Below are 20,442 nucleotides of genomic sequence, written 5' to 3'. Positions count from 1 at the left end.
AAAAAAAAAAAAAAAAAAAGAGGAACAAAATAGAGATAGAAAGAACAACGGAAATAAATGAAGTGTCACTTAGTTTTTGTTTCATAACAGACAAAGAATATGTGGAATAGAATTTATGTTCCTCGTGCTAAAAATAAAAAATAAAAAAGAAGGAGAAATTAAGAAGAATAAAACAAAATAGAGGAAATTTTTGAAGTTTTGAGTCATACCTTTGAAATTCAGAGTTTGATCATCTCTACATTTGACGTTTCGTTCTTTGGTTTTCTTTTTAAAAAATTTCCATGTAATTAAGCTAAAGAGTTGGGCTTAATATTTTAAAATGATTAAATTTATTAGTCCAAAATTAATTGTAGACCCAAATAAATCTAGAAGAAAAAAATAACACGATTAGCAGAATCGGTAGGATAGTGCGATCCTATGCAATTCTACAATCCTAGTTCCGATTCTACAGATACTACTAAGATTCTACATCCCAGCGATTTTGGATGGGACATCAGGATCAGTTTGGCAATTTGGGATTTTAATCGGGGCTTTAACAACTATGCTAAGGACAACATTTAATCTTTTGATAGAAGGGAAATATGCATTCTAACAAGGATGAAACAAGTACTTTCCTATGGACATGCTATGGGCTATGTTACTCTTCTTTCTCCACGACATAGTATTTCTTCTCTATGTAAAAATGCATATAAATGTTCTATATGTTTCAAAACCCGCAAGACATTATAACATGGAAGAAACAATACCAGCTATTCAGTTATTCAATAACAAAACAAAATATACCTCATTCAAGTAGGCTGACAGATTACCAATGCTGAGATGTGCCTTCTTTGATATCTTATGGAGCTTTTCACCAAGATATGCAATGACAAGAGCCATCGAAGGAATCACCTTGAGTATACCAGAGAAATTTTCCATCTCAGAACAACTATATGAATAACTCACATAAGAGCAAGAATAAAGGGCAAAAAGTATCTAGTTATTATTTCCTCACCAAAGCAGAAATCAATGAGAGACTAGGACTGATAACCAACATCTGGGTGGCCATTGCTGATAATTGCAGGGTACTAGGAATGATGGTCTGCCACACAAAGGAATAAAAATAAAATATTAAAGGAGGGGATATTGGGGGGGAGTATATGGACATGACAGTGGCTAATTTATTAAATGCTATTGTAGAAATTAGAATCAAATAAAATAAAAAATTAAGTAATAACATAAGGAATAAAAAGTTTGGAGGAAATTGTCGAAAAACCTGCAATCCGTGCTTGCTTAGATTTATTCTGTCTCCTAATCACATTCTTTCTGATTGCTCATTCTCTTAACACCCTCCACATATATCTTGCTGAATTTCCAGAACATCAATTTTACCTTTTTCTTTCTTCTTTTGGGTGTGTATTATGACTCAAAACCTTCAGGTCTTGGTTTGGCTGTCTCTTATATTAAGACTTTTCAACCCAAGTCCATGGAGGAACCTACCTATATCTTAGAAGCCACTAAGGCATAATGTGGATGTGATTTGGCACAATGACAGGAAGCCTGGAGATCAAAAGTCAAAAGGCGGGTACTAATTAATATCTACAAGTCAAGATGTAACAGCCCTCACCCTACTCAGACACAATATAGTCCGTTTTTGGCTCCCCCGGACCAGTGAGGTCACCCATCCTGATACTACTCCAGAGTAAGCACGCTTAACTTTGGAGTTCTGATGGGTTGTCATCACAGCTTTAAAACAAGTTGTGTCACAGAAGGGTGTCGAACCTTACATATAGCATTTCACCTTTCTCAAGTGATGTGGGATCATAATACCCTGTAACCTCCCAGTGTGGTAGCTCGTTCAGTGTCTCGCACCCACCCACATCATATAAGTCGTCACAATCACCCCCTATGGGGCCCAACATCCTCGTTGGCCACACTTCCAGCGGGACTCCAGCTCTGATACCATTTGTAACAACCCTCACCCTACCCAGACACAATATTGTCTGCTTTTGGCTCCCCGGACCAAAGACTTCCTAAGAGGTCACCCGTCTTGTCACTACTCCAGAGTAAGCATGCTTAATTTTGGAGTTTTGATGGGTTCACGGCCGTCATGGTTTTAAAAAGTGTTGTGTCATAGAAGGGTGTTGAACCTTACATATAGCACGCTTCACATTTCCCAGTCGTGTGGGATCATGATACTAGTGTGGTAGCTCATCCAAGGTGCCACATCACGCTCGCCCACAGAGGTCATCACACAAGATGAAGAAATGCTCAAAGTCCCCAAGCTTTTTCTATGCTAATCTGGAATGACTTAATAATCATAAAATCAACTCCACCATTCAGATACACACTTACCAATTCGAAGCTCAACATGCACTTAGATAAATATGCCTATATATGACAACTAACAATTTGTACTATAACCCAGAGTGACAGATTCTACCACTATTTTCAGTTCAGTACAACTCAACTCAACAAAGGCTTCCCCCAACTACTTGGCATCAGCTATATGAATCCTATTTTTTCCATTTTGCACTGACCAAGGCCATAACCAAAGTCAAATCAAACTTATCATATCCTTCCTTACAAACTCTATCCACAATAACTTTGACATTATAGTGCAAACAAAGAATGGTGCCTTGAAAACTTTCTTGTTGTTCAATGAATTCGAAGTGCATCCTTGTTTCTATAAAAAGTATTAATTAAGGTTTGGAAATACTAAGTGTTAGCTTAGAAAAATGGTAAAAGTGTTATTAATGTTGTGAGGGGATTCTAATGCTCCATTGGTTGGAGGGATATAAAAATGGGTGGAAGGGAGAGGGGGAGGGATGGATGGAGCATCCCTAGGCAAGGGAAAGTGTCTCCCTCACTTTTTGTTTGGTTGAATGGAAGGGATAGCAGAAAGGATTTTTCACGTATTTCTGAGTAGGTAACATCCAAAAGAATTTATTCACTCATTAAACAATTTGTGTTCAAAATAGCAGGAAGAATGTGTTCAAATTATCTAGATTCAGGATTGAAAATCTATGTTCAAAATATCTAGCATCTACAACATAACAATAAATGTAGATTTTAAGAATGAAAAAATCTAGATAAGGTAAGGAGTGAAATTTGGCTATAAATACTCCAATGGGTTGCAAAAATAAGAAATCAATGTAACCAAATTTCATTCATCCTGAAGAGAGACCAATATATTTATTTATTTATGTGAATGAAAAAAGCAACTCTAGTACCAAACAAACAAAATAAAGTTAAGACTCGAATCACATGGACTGATTAGTTCTACAACACAACCAAAACACGTATAAATGTGCGGAGTCTTTTGGCTTAAATCACATTGACTGATGAGTTGTACGACAGTGTTTGGGACCCAAATCAATTGCCATGCTTAACCACGAGTCAAAGATTTTTGCCTGATTATCAACTGTTTTCCAAAGGTGTACTATTAACGCAATTCGAATTAAGGTAAACAAAGTTCTTGTATTTGCTTCAGCAGCTTCGCAAAAACCCATGACTGTTAATGTTATTTATGCGAGAGAATTTGAAGTAGGGTTTAAATTGATGAAGGTTAAAATAAGTCATTTTCTAAATAAATTAGTGTTAAAATAGGTATTACACATTAATAAGTTAAATGATCATTCTTTCCTTCCTCTCTTCCACCCAATTTTGGGCGGATAAAAAATCAACAGCTAGCAGCGCTTAGGAGAGATGCTTCATCCCTCATTGCTTCCTCCCTCCTTCCCTTCCCTTCCTTCCAACCAAACAAGACAAACCTCTTCCATACCTTTTCTGCTCCATCCCTCCTCAATCCTTCCCTCAAACAAATAGAGCATGCAAGTCAATCTAGGAGAAATCAGGAGTCATTATTAGTTATAGGGTAAAGTGCAAAAAAAACCCCTAAACTATGTCGGAATTTGCAAATAACTCCCCTAAAGTATATTTTGTGCATATTACCCCTTGAACTATCACATTTAGTTACAAAATGCCCCAATGTCTTGACTATATTTCATTAAATGACCATAATGCCCTTTCTTATTGAATTACACTTAATCCATTTTTCTTATTGAAATAAATTATGAAAAAAATTCATACTTATTTGATGACATATTTTCCATTAAATTTGCATAAATTTACCTTTCATTTTTGAAATTAATTGTTTAAATAAAAATCTTAAGGAAAAAAAAAAATTAAAACAAATTGAGTAATTTCTTAAATTTCATTAATATATTGCATAAAAAAGAAGGTATTTTGTATTTAAGTAATTTATTAATTTTCGAATATATTGCATAAAAAAGAAGGTATTTTGTATTTATGTAATTTATTATTTTTTCATGAATATATTGCATGAAAAAGAAGGTACTTTTATGGTTAAAAGATTGAAGTGAGTATAATAAGTTTTATTATAAATAGTAAATTTTTAACAATAAGTTAATCATTTTATAAAATTGTAATTAGAATTTTTTTTTTTTCATTTTTATGATAAATTGATAGTAATAATAAAATTAAGATAAATGGTATAATTAATATTTTGATAAAAGAAAAGATAATAAAAATAATTTAATAAGAAGTCACAAATTTAATGAGAAAGGGTAAAATAGTCTTTTGTTATGGGTTTGTCCTTAATTACAATAAATCAATAGTTTAAGGGGGTAATTTGTAGTTTAGGGGGGTTACTTGCAAACGGGCAATAGTTTAGGAGGGTTTTTCTGCGCTTTACCCTTAGTTATATTATATAAAGGACAGCGTGTCTCTACTGTAACAGATCTTAATCAATATAATTTAGAGATATTATCAAATTATTAACTTTTCTTTACGTTTGTTGCAAGTAGTATCAAAGCCTTTCCAATGAGATCTATGAACATTGCGGATTTTTTTTTTTTTTTTGATAAGTAAAATGTATTAGAAAGCGTTCAAAAGGGGAACGCATCCCAAGCTATACAAAAACAAAACGGAACCTATGAACTCAAAGAGCCCAAGAGGTCCACAATATCCTCGAGAGAAGAATAATCTCTTCCCCAACCCCAACAAAAAATAATACAAATAATAGAAAATTTCAGCACCCTAATGGAGGACTCCTTCCCATCAAAAGATCTTCTATTCCGCTCTTTCCAAAGGCTCCACCAAAAGCAAAAAAGGGTCACCCTCCAAAAGCCTCTCGCCTGAGCCCCCACCCATTGGCCCCTCCAAATATCTAGCAATTCCCGAGAAGTCCGAGGCATGACCCAATGAATACCAAACAAACCAAAAATGAGACTCCAACAGTCATGAGCCACAGGATAATGCAGCAGAAGGTGATCCACTGACTCCCCATTAAACTTATAAAGACAGCACCAATTAACAATGATATGTCTTTGCTTCCTCAAGTGGTCCAAAGTTAATATCTTACTCCAAGCTGCAGTCCATACAAAAAAGGCCACTCTAAGAGGCGCCTTAGACATCCACACCGTCTTCCATGGGAAGGTGGTACCATGAAAACCAGAAAGGCACACGAAAAAGGACCGGACCTGGAACATCCCCTGTGTAGAAGGCACCCAAATCAGGGAATCTGCACCAGTGCCCTCCACCTCCTGTCTGTACAGGAGAGCTAACAAACCAGTGACATCATCCAACTCCCAATCCTGAAAAGATCGCCGGAATCGCACATTCCAAGACAACCTCCCGCTATCAAAGCGATAGCAGTTAGCAACCATAGCATGTTTGTGAACAGCAATCCTGAACAGCCTTGGGAACAAAAGAGCCAATGGCCTATCCTCACACCAGGAGTCCTCCCAAAACCGGACATTCCTTCCATCCCGAACTCTGAATCTAATATGTTTGGAGAATTTATCCCACCCCTTTCCAATGGCCCTCCCCACCCCCACTCCACTAACAGACCTGACTGGCCTAGCTGACCACCCCCCTCTCTCTTCCCCAAAGCGACACGAAACAACCCTTCTCCATAATCTATGTCTTTCACTGCCGAATCTCTAAAGCCACTTGCAAAGGAGAACACTGTTGAGAGGGGCCAATCTCCTAATCCCAAGCCCTCCCAACTGAAAAGGCCTACAAACCTGCTCCCATCTGACAAGATGATACTTAAACTCCTCTCCACGACCCCCCAAAAGGAAGTTCCGTTGAAGCATCTCAAGTCGTCCAACAATAGAGGCTAGAATCCGAAAGAGCGAAAGAAAATACGTTGGGAGGCTTGACAAAGTACTCTTCACTGACGTAACTTTACCACCCTTGGAAAGATATTGCTTTTTCTAACCAGCTAATCTTCTCTCGACCCGCTCAATCACCGGGTCCCAACTTCCCACCCTCCTGGCCGAGTCCCCCAGCGGCAAACCCAAATACGCGATAGGGAAGCGTTGCGTCCCACACCCTAAAATAGCAGCCAGAGTGTCCACCTCCTAAACCTCCCCCACATGAACAAGCACGCTCTTACCCACGTTGACTTTCAAACCAGAGACAGCCTAAAAGTAAACCAAAACACATCTCAGATACCTCAACTGGGACACCTCTGCCTCGCAAAAAACAATAGTGTCATCCGCAAAAAGCAAGTGAGAGATCTCCATCTGCTGAACTGAGTCAGGGCCGATCTTGAAACCCCTAATAAAACATAAGTCCACCGCTCTTCTCATCAACCTACTAAGGGCCTCCATAACGATAATAAAAAGGAATGGGGAGAGAGGGTCCCCCTACCTCAGGCCGCGAGAACTGCCGAAAAACCCTGTAGGAGATCCATTCACCAACACCGAAAATCTGACAGTGGAAACACATGAAACAATCCATTTCCTCCATCTCTCACCAAAACCCATCCTCTCCAACAGATAGAACAGGAAATTCTAGCACACATTATCATAGGCTTTCTCAATATCCAACTTGCAAAGAACACCAGGAGCCCTACTGCAAAGTCTAGCATCCACAGTTCCACACATTCACTGGCAATAAGGACGGAGTCCAGGATCTGTCTATCCCTAATGAAAGCATTCTGAGACTCAGAAATAACTCCATCCAGAACCTCCCTTAATCTAAACGCAAGGACTTCTGCGATGAGCTTGTAAATGCACCCAATCAGACTGATTGGTCTAAAATCCTTGATGTTAGAAGAACCACCCTTCTTAGGAATAAGGGCAATAAAAGATGCGTTTAGCGATTTCTCAAACCGCCCCGTGGAATAAAACTCATGAAAGGTGCCTATAACCTCGTACCGAACCACCTCCCAGCTCTCCAACAAAAATCTCATAGTAAAACCATCAGGGCTTGGAGCCTTATCACCATTACAACTCTTTAAAGACTTCAGCACCTCCTCCTCCGAAAAAGGCCTCTCCAACCCATCCCTTTCCAAGGCAAAAATAGAATCAAAGTGAAGACCATCAAGACGTGGCCTCCATAGAAGAGGCTCAGAATAAAGCCTTTGGTAGAAGGAGACAATACCGCTTCGCACCTCCTCCTCCGTAGTCAAGACCGCACCATCCACACATATCCGCCCAATGTGATTACTCCTCCTATGAGCATTTGCAGTTCTATTGAAAAACTTGGTATTTCGGTCTCCCTCTTTAAGCCACAAGCTCGAGATTTCTAGCGCCACGAAATTTCCTCCAAAACTTCAATCTCCACACATTCTGCCTGTCAAGCTGCTCTCCTACTGCGATAAGATTCAGAAAGATCACCCTCCCCTTCCAATCTATCAATCTCAGCAATATCAGCCAATGCCCTATTCTTCCTCCACTCCAAGCTCCCAAAAACCTCCTTATTCCACCTTTTGAGATTATTTTTCAGAAGTCAAAGCTTTCCTGCAAGAATAAAACTCGACGTACCCACCACCAAGTTCTCCTCCCACCAAGAATGCACAGATTCCTAGAAATTATCCGCACGAAGCCACATGTTCTCAAATTTGAAAGGAGTGCTACGAGATCTCAAACCTCCACAGTCCAAAACCAAGGGGATGTGGTCCGACGTCACCCTATCCAACACAGCCTGAACAACATCCAGAAACTTCTCCTCCCAGTCACCAGAAATCAAAAATCTATCAAGACGAGAGAAAGTTGGTGTTTCCCTTCCACTGGACCAAGTGAAAGAAGCTCCCTCAAGAGGAAGATCAATAAGCAGGTGGCCATCAATAAAATCAGAAAAGTGTATCATAGCCTGAGTCCACAGACCATCGGTAGATCTCTCCGCCGGGGACCTAACCACATTAAAATCACCTGCCACGCACCAAGGAAGAGACCACCTCCCCTTCACCCCACTCAACTCCTCCCACAAACCATCCCTCACACCATCATCAACCGGCCCATACACCCCAGAAAAGCCCCAAGTGAAACTATCCTCCTCCATCACAAAGGCACAAGACAGAGAAAAACTCTCCCTACAAACATCCACCTTAGCCATCCATCTCCTATCCCACATAAGAAGAACACCGCCTAATGTCCCAACAGAATCCAGCGCCTCCCACTCAACAAACCGGTTACCCCACAAACTTTTCACCACACGATCAGTCATAAAATCAATCTTTATTTCTTGAAGACACACCAAATGCACCCCCCATTTCCTCACCGCCATCTTCACCACCTTTTGCTTGCCCGGATCATTTAGACCACGGACATTCCAAGATAAAAGTCGTAGCTTCATGAGGAAACAATCACCCCCTTACCCCTCCCTCCTCCCCTAACACTACCCCTCTCCTTCTCCCCCCTAATCAACCTATCATAATTCACATCAAAACACAGGTTCCTTAGCTCCCTTTCCCCTCTCCACGGAGTAAGGTTCTTCTCCTTCCTGCTCCTCCTTCTGGAAAATTGAATCATCTCCCCCTCTCTCCCCCTCTACCGTGGCTGAAGAATTGCTAAGGCCTGATCACGATTGCCCTTGCAAGAGACACCCAACAGATCACTAGTGACCCCAATATTAGCCTTGACCCATAATCCAACACATCATTCTGGATGAAAGGGTACGGGTTGCAGTCAACAGTTTGATCATCAGGCAAAAATCTGTGCTTCTGCAGCTCCTTCAACAAAAGAGAGGCTGATTCATCGCTGAGGGAAATACAGAAATCTTTTCCTCCCACACAAACAGTCACCAAATCAGGCACAGGGCCCTTCAAACAAGACACTGGGCCACCTTTTAAAGATGAACACAGCCCTTCCGTTCCACCCAAAAAAGGCTTGGCCGGCCTACCCATCTCCTCCCCTGAAGAATCATATCGAGAAGCTAAAGAAAACTCCGAACAAGTCTCAGCAATCCCAACGCAATACCAGTCGTAATCCCAGTCCCCAGAGAAACAAACCGTCCCATCGCTTTCTAACAACCCAACAACCCCAAAATCAAAGCCAACCGTAGAGCTCATCACATCCACCGAGTCAACCTTAAGAACAGGCGATAACATCTGCTGCCTCCCATCAAGAACCCCCCCCCCCCCCTCCCCCTCCCCCTCTTACTTCTCAACCACTCACAAGGAGTAGAACTAGAGATAGAAACTGACGAAGAGTTCTGAACATGAGGGGAAAAAGACATACCTGGACACGAACGGGGTTCCTTACGGGCGACCCACTTCTGTTTGTCATTTCTGGTCCATTTCTTGCTGGGTTGCTTCAAGAAACTCCAAGAGAGACCATCCTTCTTCATGGAATTACAGTCGCCATTCTCATCATCACCCAAAAACCCAGACTGAAGAAGATCAAATCTGTAACCCGAGAGCCGATTCTGACAACACGATCCATGCCGGAAAGTCTTCGGACAAGCTCCAGCCCCCTTCGTCATGCTCAGACTCACCTTCGCCCAGTTCACCTTCTCTTTCCTCGACCAAGAATGTGAGGCCGATCTTCTCTGTGACGTGTCCGGAGGAGGTTCTTGAATAGTAAGGCTGTGAGTCGCTTCTGAAATTGGATTGGGCTGCCCACCTTGAAATGAAATTGAAAGATGATTGTTTGGGCCCCATTTAACCACCCTATCCTTAGCCAATCTTAGCTTAACCTGAGTTGGTCCAGAAGAAATAAGAGGCCCAGAAAGCTTAAGTCGTCCATCCCGCTTAACGGACTTTGAGGGCCGCCCCGGCCCAAAAGATGGCCCAGACCCACCCCGCTTATGCGTAGCCCTCCCAGTCACTTTCGAGCCCACTCCATGAGCCCCACGCTGGATAGGCCCAACTACATCTACCCAACAGAAGCAGAATTCAAAAAACCCCGAGGATCACGTGACTCAACACGTGGAAGAACAGCAGTCTTCCACTCACAACGGGCATCATTTCTCCTCCAACCACGTGTCACAGAAGCATCCTTCCCACTACCACTCGGCTTAGGCGCGTGGCGGCTCACACGTCCCTGACCTTGAAACTGGCTGTTCTGCATCTCCACCTTTTGGAACTCCGGCTTAGGTCCAACCCCACCACCAGACCTGCGTAACAGACGGACACTAGCCGATGCCGCCGGTGGTCCCAAATCACCTTTTCCGATACTTTTCCCAATCAACGGGACCATGATCGGAGCAATTTCTTCAGATAAAGAGATTCTGAACGCCCACCATCCATCCTCCACAACGATACTCGCCGGAATCACACCACCGTCAGCCACAGTGAGCACAATCCATTCCGTGTCGCTCATCTCGAAGGCCTCCACATCTCGAAAACCTGACACGCATCACCAATGGCGACGAAAAGCTTCTGGCACCAAAGATGCAATGGCAGGCCATCCAAAATGACTCGCCGGTAGTTATTCCTCAACCTTAACCCGGAACACCCGACCCTATAGTACCAGAGATCGATGAAAAGTTAAGCCTCACCCCAAGATTTCTTGCCCCAGTCCAGAACCTTATGAGCCTCCAACGCCGACGGGAACCAGAACAACAAAAGCCCGTCCAGCAGAGAGTTAACCCTAACCCCGCCCGAAATCAACCAGGTCTTCGTGCCCAACCTTCAATATTCTCCAAAGACCCCACCTCTCTATCAAATCTCCCAACAAGGCAAGCCCTAAGAACACGTTCTCGAGAGGAGATGTTGAGATTGTCCACCCTAAACACATGATCCCTAGGAGAAGGAATCCGTTCCACCTCCCCTTTCAGATCCAGGCGAGGAAGATAAGCAACCTCCAAATAAGACAACTTCTGATTGTCAAGCATTTTCATGAACAGATCCACAAAACAACAAAACAAAACGAAGCCAACAGAGAAAAAGAACGTAAGAAAGAAAAGTAGCAGAGGATTTCACCGTCGTTAATGACTTCGGTGACTGGTCAGAGCAGTAGACTACGGCCACATCTCTACCACGGCAAGCTTCCTCCGGCTGCTAGGGTTTATAAACCACTTCATTAAAACATAATTGTTGTGAAAAGTGGAAACAAAACATGTAACATTGCAGATTTATTACTAGGCAAGGAAGTAAGATTGTAATAGCCCACTCCTTCACATGGCATGATATTGTCCGTTTTGTGCCCGAGCCCACACGGTTTTGTTCTTTGGTTTTACCCCAAAAGGCCTCGTACCATTTGAAGTGTATCAATCCTACATATATAGCAATTCCCCTTTCCACACACAGGCGATGAGGGATCGTGCACTCGTAGCTTGCCAGTGGCTTGCCTCACACCCGCCAACCATTTCCCCCAAGCACCCGATCACAACAGCAACAGCACCAACCAATCGACGATTTGAAAAAGCCTTAATTTAATATTTTTTTTTTATGTGTAGGCAAATTTATTATTATTATTATTATTATTATTATTTTGGAAAATCATATCGGATTTTATGGGTTTTTTTTAATGCCGAATGAGTAGTCGAGCTCGATCAGGGGCAGCCAATGCTCGAGCAAGCTCGAATACTCCAAAGCTCAGCTTGGCTCAACTCGTTTATATATGTGTGTGTCATGCTTACGCATTAAGAAATCTATTTTACACATGATTAATTTCTATATGCTAAGTTTCTAGATCTTACTTATAAATATATATATATATATATATATATATATCCATTTGGTATTCCTTATGTTAGGAAAACGTTTCCAATATATGCTATAAGCTATATATACTTAGTTTACAAATTTTCTAAACTTACTTAGGCAAGTGTTTATGCGTTAAGAAAAGTTTTTAAATATACATATATGTGGTTATTTTGGCAACTTACTTGTGTTTTACTTAAGTATGAGAAAAACTTGTATGGACCTTAAAATTGCATGAAAGTTATTTTTCTTTACATAAGAGTCAAAAGGAGAGATTATCGGTCGAAGCTCGATCAATCGAAGTTTCATATATTTTGATCTCAAGTTGTGTTAGTAAAGATCGGAGACATCTCATCACCGATTGATCGACATCTTATTTATATCGATCACGAGATGAGGTGCCTTATGGTTATCGGAAGATCGAAAGGTTCATGCATGTCGATGGACCGACATGTCATATATATCGATGGATCGACATGTCATATATATCGATCGATCGACATGTCATATATATCGATCGATTGACATGTCAATCTTTAGACATTAAAACACTCTTGCAACTTCAAAGGGAACTCGATTAAGTTTAACTCAAAACTCTCATTTTCATTCAAATATTCAATCTTTATACATTAAAACACTCTAGTGACTTCAAAGGTACCTTGATTAAGGTATTTTCATTCAAAGACTCAATCTTTACACATTAAAACACTCTCCATTAAATTTAGATTCAAAAGTCTCATTTTCATTTCAATCTTTATACATTAAAACACTGTAGTGACTTCAAAGGAACCGTGATTAAGGTATTTTAATTAAAAGATTCAATTTTTACACATTAAAACTCTTGTGACTTCAAAGGGAACTCGATTAAGTTAAACTACAAACTCTCATTTTTTAATGTCATATGTATCGATCGATCGAAATGTCATAAATATCGATCGATCGACATGTCAAAGCTGTGAAATCACAATTAAAGCTTCAACATCATCGATCGATACCAAGAGTATTCCGATCGATCAACGCCGCGGTTGCTTCGTTCGTCGTACATAAAAATGCAGGGAAAACTTTCCTAAACCAGATTTTTCACTCATGAAAAGACCTAATACTTTGAGAACAGGTTGTTCACTTATATAAGGAAGCCTCGGTTAGACTTAAACATGGAGCGGAAGAATATTTTTCATATAACTACTCATCTCTTAGGTTTTGCATGTTTTTATATATTGAGTTAGGGAGAGTTGCTTAGAATCTCAAGGGTCTTCATATGTTTTATCAGTTGAAAAGAGATTCATAACCTAAGAGGCTGAGAGTGGATCTTTATTGTTATATGTTAACTCTCTTGGGTAGATTTGTTTTATTTTATTCAATCTAGAAACCATATAGAATATGTTTTTGGTTATTGGCAATTGAAGAAGCCGAATTCTCCTACAACTAATATTCCAGAGGCATGAAGCAAAAAGTTGGGATAAAACAAACACGTGGGTTGGAGTAAAGCAGTTGGTTCAAAACTGAGTGTGTAGTAGAACAATTAGGTCAAAATAGACACATGGGTTGAAGTAATACAACTGAGATGCTTGGAGCAAGTTAAAGACAATTCAAAGTAAGGATGCAGTGCCTAATGGGATTGATGTGGATCAATGGGATTATGTAGTTGTTAGATGGATGGGCTAGAGGATAACTAAAGAGATCTTCTAGATTGCACTAAAGTAAGGCAATTGGATTGAAACTGATGGTGGCGTAAATCAATTGGTCGTGGAACGGGCATTAAGGATTTGGTGTCTTGTAGAGTGTGAAGGTTAACTATGTTCGTTGGAACTAGACTAGTTATAATCTCTTTCTTCATAGTGGATTGGTCTTGGCCTTGCAAAAGGCTCCCGTGATTTTTTTTATCCCCAGGGGTTTTTCCACCTATATCGGTTGTGTTTTGTTCTCTCTTTACTTTATTTTTGTTTTTATTGCTCTTATTATATTTTTGAATTGAGAATGCATGCTTGATCTTTATTTTCACAAGTATTCTAAATAAACATATTTAGAAGTAAATTGAGATCTTAATAAGAGATCTTTTAAAAAGGGAGTTTTAAAAGCAAATCAAAATTTTATCCATATTATTTAGGGTAAAATGCACTCACACCCCACCGCCCCGGTTTGGGTTAAAGACAGATAGCTGCAACTTATATAATGAAAAGGACTGCTAGGGAAACCATTGCTAAACCCTTGTTAATTTTGCTTATAAAATAATATACAGATTGAATGAAGCGGGGGAAGAGAAATGGAGAGAGAGCCAGCAGATCAGTGAAGAAAAAATTACGGATATGGAGTTTTATGTTTGTAAAGGAGAATCCTTCAGTCCGAAAGTGACCCGTAAAGGATGCTATTTTTTGGGGACAAATTCAACCAGTCCCGTTGATGAGCTCTGAATAATGCATATTCGAGCCCTTAAACGTACATGTGTTAATGCCTTAGCGATGCCTTTATCTCGGTTCTTATGTTTGTTTTCGTTTATTAGCTATTTGTAGGTTTTTATCCAAAGAGATGGGCAATTCCATGTATTTAGAGCTTTTAGCGATGTTCTCGATGCTTAAGAAGATATTTGGGGCCTTCCAGGTCAATTCGGGACTCAACTGAGAAGATTTGATGAAGTTTCAACTTTTAGGGCTCGAGCACTATTTAGTGCTCAAGCACTAGGCAGCAGGGCTCGAGCACTAAACATCAGTGCTCGAGCACTGGTGAAGAAAAATTGAAAAAAAGCTAAGTGTTTAGCAAAAAGACGCTTCAAAAAATATTTTAGAAAATTTGGCTAAGTATGGAAGTAGTGCTCGAGCACTGATGTTAGTGCTCGAGCACTATCATCCTAAAAGTTAAAAATACATGTGGGAAAGTTGTGAAATCACTCCTTTTTGGTTCCATACGAGTCCAGTTGACTCCAGAAGCTGTAAAGCCCATCCTAGAAGGGTTAGGACTCAGTTTCTACTATAAAAGAAGATAAAAGGACACATTAAAGGGGACTCCTTCCGCTTAGCACTTTTGATATCGCTTGGCGGCTTTTAGGCTTTTGAAGATTGAAGAAAAAGATCCTAAGGAGTTTTTGGTGGTCCATGGAGATGGTTTCTACAACAACAATGAAGACATCCTTCCTCTCCATGAGTAGCTAAATTCCATCTTAGGGCAATGATGTAACCCTAGTCCGAGTATCATGGTTTGATTGTTCTCAACTTTGGGGAATTTTATAGTTTATGTATATTGATTGCATTATTGTGAACAATTGACTTAGTTTTCCTAAGCAATTAGATTTTTAATGAATAAAATTGGTTTTTGATAAAATTGATCTCGTCTTAAAATTAATTTTGCTTTAATCAAACTCAAACTATTTTTATTATCAGAGATTGGCGGCTAAAGGCTTCTCTTAACGGTTTAAGTAGTGATCATGCAATGGTGCCTAATTGAATTGTGAATGAATGTTTTGATACTTTATGCTTAGGAAGACGACTTATACTACACCCTAAATTAGAGTAGTTAGGTAGATAATTCGTGTCAACCGAAGATAGATTATTGCTTAATGTTGATTCATCAATTATCGTCTTGAATTGAATTAGAATGTACTTGTAGTCAATCAATTCCTGAGTATACATAAAAGTGAATTCCCCATAGTTAAAGCAATTGACCATGTTACGAGGCTGGCAGTGAAGTCAAGCCCTATGTTCCTCTTCCCTTGATCTCAATACTTGATAATTTAGTTTACTTTTCGTTTTAATGCAATTTAGACTTATTTCATTGAATTAGATTAGGATTAATTTTACACTTAACAATCCACCACAATGCTTGAGGTTCGAGACCCTCAACATAGCCCTATCTTACAAGGATTCATTCTATTGCGAGTGGTTTTTATCATTGATAATATACACATCACTCGTCAGCTACTAACTTAAATTTTTGGCTTATTTTCTATGACTCACACTTAAGTCGAATTTGTTTCCAACCACTAATAATTCTCATATTTATTTTTAAAACTTTTTACCTTCAATTTTTTTTATTCTTCAACGGTGCCCCCACTCAAAAAAAAATTTGGGTCCATTAAAATGATTTAAGAAGGTTAAAATGGTAAATTCATAATTCAAATAGATCAATTCATAAATCAAAGGGCAATAAGGTACTGCTACGTTTTGTACTTGATTTTTACAGTACTATCTTTGTCAAGTCCTCTTCAATTAATATTGCCTTTCAAGTTAATTGATAAAACAACTTTCACTATCGCAAGAGAACTTTGTTTTCTTTCTATTTGTTGCACATTGCCCTCCCCTTGGCCTTACCCTCAATATAGACCATGTCACTCATTCTAACTAGCTCGCGTAGCGGTCTTCTTTGTACATGTCCAAACCATCTTAATTGAATCTTCCATTTTATTTCAAATGGGTGCTACAGTGTTACTTCAACCATTTCACGAATGTGCCCATTTCTAATCCTATCCTTTCTTATATTGCCGCGGATCCATCTCATCATTTGCATTATGATCTATCTAAGGCTATAAACTTAGTAAAATCACATATTATCATATCCTTCCTTACCAACTCTACAAATATAAATTTTGGCATTCACGAACTATGTCACTTTTTCTGTTACGACAAACACAACAAACCAAGAACAAATCAAGAAACACAATACAAAAGTAAAAATGCCACACACAAAGAACACATGTTTACGTGGTTCACCCCAAAATCTGAGCTACGTCCACGGCGAAGATCCGACAAAAGATTTCACTATGCAAAAATCAAGAGATTACAATTTTCAACCCCCAAACCTTGGCTCTCGCTCTCTCTCTTTCTTGCGATTTTCAATGTTCTCTTATTACCCACTCCAAACCCTTATATAATAGGCTACAAGAGAGTTCTAAATAGGATCCAAGACCCGCAAGCAAAAAAAAAAAGGTCAAAAATTTTCCTTAGGGATCAAACCAAGGTCGCAGTGCAGCCCTGGCTGAAACAAAATTCGGGCCACAACATCGCACTTTCTAACTGGCACACTTGGATATCTTCTTTATAATTCAAACCAACTTAATCAATTCTCTCAGTTTACCTCCAATTAGTGCTACTGCAACTATTTCATGAATGTATTCATTTATAATCCTATTCTTTCTTGTCTTGCAGCACATTATCTCAGCATTCACATTTCCGCCACACTCGTGTTATGCATATGTTCTCTGTGACGTTCCACAACCCTTAACTATGTAGATGCGTTTTAAGGAAAATCGTTAGCACCAAGAGGAGAGTGTGTAAAGCAAACAATGTTGGGGCAGGTCGTGACAAGTTGTATAAAAGCCTTAGGTTCGAACACCTTAGGACGATGAGTAAGGATTTGAATCACATGTTGACTTGAAATTAGGTGTCTAACTTATTGTTATGTTATGTTTTGTGAAGCATGTTATGTGCCAAGTGTTAAGTCTGATGTTATGTCTGCAATAACTTGAGGACATTAAAATGTAACCATGATTAACCCTTTTCTTATGACTTTATAGAACGATACCGCCACGTAGAGCAAAAGGTAGGGCTGCAACTCGGGCGGGTTGGGCGAGCTAGAGACTTAATTCGGGCTCAGCCCATGTACAAAATCTTTTGCCCAAGCCCAGCCCAAGCCCAATCCTAGCCACCTAAGCCCAACCCATAATTAACTTCTCATGCCCAAGCCCGCCCATGAGCTCACGCCTCTGTATTCAGAATGTAAAAAATAATAAATTTGTGCAGCTACAAGGACTCGAACAGCATTCCTCCAAGAAAAATCTCAAACACACTACCAACTAAGCTATTATACACTTGTGAAATAACATAGTTTTAAAATAAATATACCCTTTTTGGGCTCGGGTTGGGCTTCGGGCTTTATATAATATCAATCCAAGCCCAGCCCAAATTTAATTCGGGCTCAGAATATCTAGCCCAAGCCCAGACCCAGAACAAAAAAACACTGCCCAAGCCCTGAAAATTTCGGGCTGGGCTCGGGTAAATTCGGGCTGGCCCAGCCCGAGTTGCAGCCTTAGCAAAAGGTGCAGCAGCAAAGGCACAACAGGTGCCCATTGATAGTGCCCAAATTGTGAAGGAAATGATTGAGGCCATGCAAGAGTTGGTGAGGAACGCTCGGTGTGAGGCTCAACCCCAAGCTAGGAAGCCGAGTCTAGAGCCATGACTGGTATGAGAGTTTCGGCGGATGAACCCGCCTGAGTTTCGAGGTGACCCTAATCCTATGGTTGCAAAGGATTAACTAGAGAAGGTGACCAAGATCCTGAATACTCTCCGAGTCCACGAAGATGAGTTGAGGGTTTCCTTTGCTTCCTTCCAATTCACTGGTGATGTTGCTCAGTGGTGGAAAACAATCAAGAACACCAACAATGTTAAGAATATAGAGTGGGACACCTTCACATGGTTGTTCCTTGATAAATATTTTTCATAGGTTGTGAGAGATAGTTCACGAATTTTATATAGAAGGATACAACGGTGAACCAATATGAGGCACGTTTCACAAGACTATCCCGCTTTGCACCAGAGTTTGTGGCTATGGAAGAATTTAAGTGGAAACAATTTAAGAAGGGACTTAGGATTGGTATCAGGGATAGGATTTACCACAAAAGTTGGGGGCTATTCAAAGCAAGTTAAGAGAGCTATGATAGTTGAGGAGGGTCAGCGGGACTCGAAGAGGTTTTGCGCAGTCTAAGGGTTCTAGCTCACACAACTGGGAGTCACCCTATTAAGAGGCAAAAGGAGGATACTTTGCATGTCTAGGGGCTCAGAACCAGCAGTTTCTACGACTGGGAGGTCTTCTCGAGGGTAGGGGGAGTGCCACCAATGTCGTCAGCCTGGCCACTACCGATCTGATTGCCCACAGCTATATCATCCATTAGGCAGAGATTCGAGGACTTGCTTCCATCCGGGTCATGTGAGGAGGGATTGCCGCAAGGAGATGTCACTCATAGCGGGACACGACCACAGCCACGTAGTACACAGTTCACACCCCAATTCAGTCAGGTTTTAGACCACCACAGCTACCACAGCTTGCATCCTTAGTTCAAAGTTCTAGGCTATGAAGGGAGACACCCATAGTACCGCAAGTCGACGGATAGGGTAATGGGGAGGAGGCTAGCACAGCCAGAAGACTCAGGGTCGGGTCTATTTAGTTATTTCATCAATGGTTCAAGGTATGTTCTTATTGTCCAGCTAATGGTTGGAGTACTGGTAGATTCAGGTGCATCTCATTCATTCATTTCATATGCCTTTGAATATGCTTTTGGGTCAGAAAGCAAGCACCCCACCCATTATAGTCTCTTAGCTGCCAAATATTCTCTCTCGTAAAGAATAGTTGGCTAATTGTTGTGTTATAAAACTTTCCTTTAAATTTTAGCGAGATACCCCGATCACATAATACACTGATGCACTTCTCTATTTAACCCATATTACCTTTGATTTTATGATCAACATCATCTAAGGTTTCTCCTTCAATATAGATAATTCAGCCAAATCACGAAAATATTCACTTTTATATACCTCTTGATCCTCAATCTTCACTTTTTTATGCCTCTTGATCCTCAATCTTCACCTACATCCCTATTTATATTTCTAGATTTACTTAAGTTCATCTTCATGTATTTAGTCTTATTCCTACTTATCTTAAACTTTAATTCTAGAGATTTCCTCCAAACTCCCAATTTAGCAATTACTTCTTCTCTATAACCCAATAACCACCATCATCCTGCAACTTAGAAAGAACTACAGAATTTCAAAAATGTCTTGAGCGAGAAATACATTTCTCCAATGACAATTCTTTTTAATTTCCATATTAAAAATTCAAGCACATTCTGATAGCAATATTTCTTGCACTCAATACACATATAGGTACATGTGTGAACATATAGAGATACTTACATTCAAAATAGCATACACAGTGTCAGCTACATCCAAAGCTTCAGCAGTGATCCGGTAGGCAATGTCGCCGGACGAAACACCATTACCAGCTTCAAAAAACCCTAGATCCCTCTGCAAAACCCTTTCAAAAACATGAACCCTGACCTTATACACAGAATTCAAAGCCGCGTCCCAGAGAAACGCTTGCTGCCAGTAATTGGCAACCAAGCGAACCAAAAACAACAGGCCCACTACCAAACCCTCCTCACTCAACCGAACCACATCAGGGTCACTCAGGATCACCGAGAAGTTTCCAATCCTAGGGACGATTTGGGAGAGAGAGTACACTGAGACTGCACTGCATAACCAGCCCTTAAGAATTGGCTTCCACTCGGATTGGACATAAGGTTTGATGGAACCGAGGGACGAGATTGATTGGTAGAAGCGGTTGGAACGACAGTAGATGGTGGATGATCTGACGAAATTGGAAGGTCTGAGAGTGAGTCTTGGGCGAGCATTGATGATATGATTTGTTTTCTTTTTAAAATTAAAATAGATTTCTATTGAAGAATAAGATGATGAGGATGAACACAGTGCCATTTTCTTTTGGAGAAAAGTTCACTGATCTGCTCTACCATGCCATTTGTACGACAAGAGAAACGCAGTCCATCTTTCTCCGCCGCCAAT

General features: G+C 40.2%; 1 protein-coding gene across 5 annotated transcripts in view; it reads right to left on the bottom strand.

The window, feature by feature from the left end:
* Window positions 1-20,442, bottom strand: part of LOC132313782 (ABC transporter B family member 29, chloroplastic) — a 67,737-nt gene extending 47,295 nt beyond the window's left edge. For 3 of the 5 annotated variants that reach the window (XM_059812725.1, XM_059812728.1, XM_059812729.1), the window contains exons 1-3: window positions 19,777-20,440; window positions 995-1,081; window positions 784-891 (exon numbers count right to left, since the gene is read on the bottom strand). In XM_059812725.1, coding sequence (XP_059668708.1) covers window positions 784-891; window positions 995-1,081; window positions 19,777-20,355 — 774 coding nt within the window. In that variant the 5' untranslated portion in view covers window positions 20,356-20,440. Of the gene's footprint in view, window positions 1-783; window positions 892-994; window positions 1,082-19,776 lie in introns of all 5 variants that reach the window. The other 2 variants (XM_059812727.1, XM_059812726.1) reach the window with 2 other exon arrangements.

This window comes from Cornus florida, unplaced genomic scaffold (assembly GCF_030987335.1).
Source record: "Cornus florida cultivar Cherokee Brave unplaced genomic scaffold, ASM3098733v1 CherokeeBrave_3.0.0_Hap2_Chr06, whole genome shotgun sequence".
NCBI classification, from domain to species: Eukaryota; Viridiplantae; Streptophyta; class Magnoliopsida; order Cornales; family Cornaceae; genus Cornus; species Cornus florida.
This window is presented reverse-complemented; position numbering and strand designations above follow the sequence as displayed.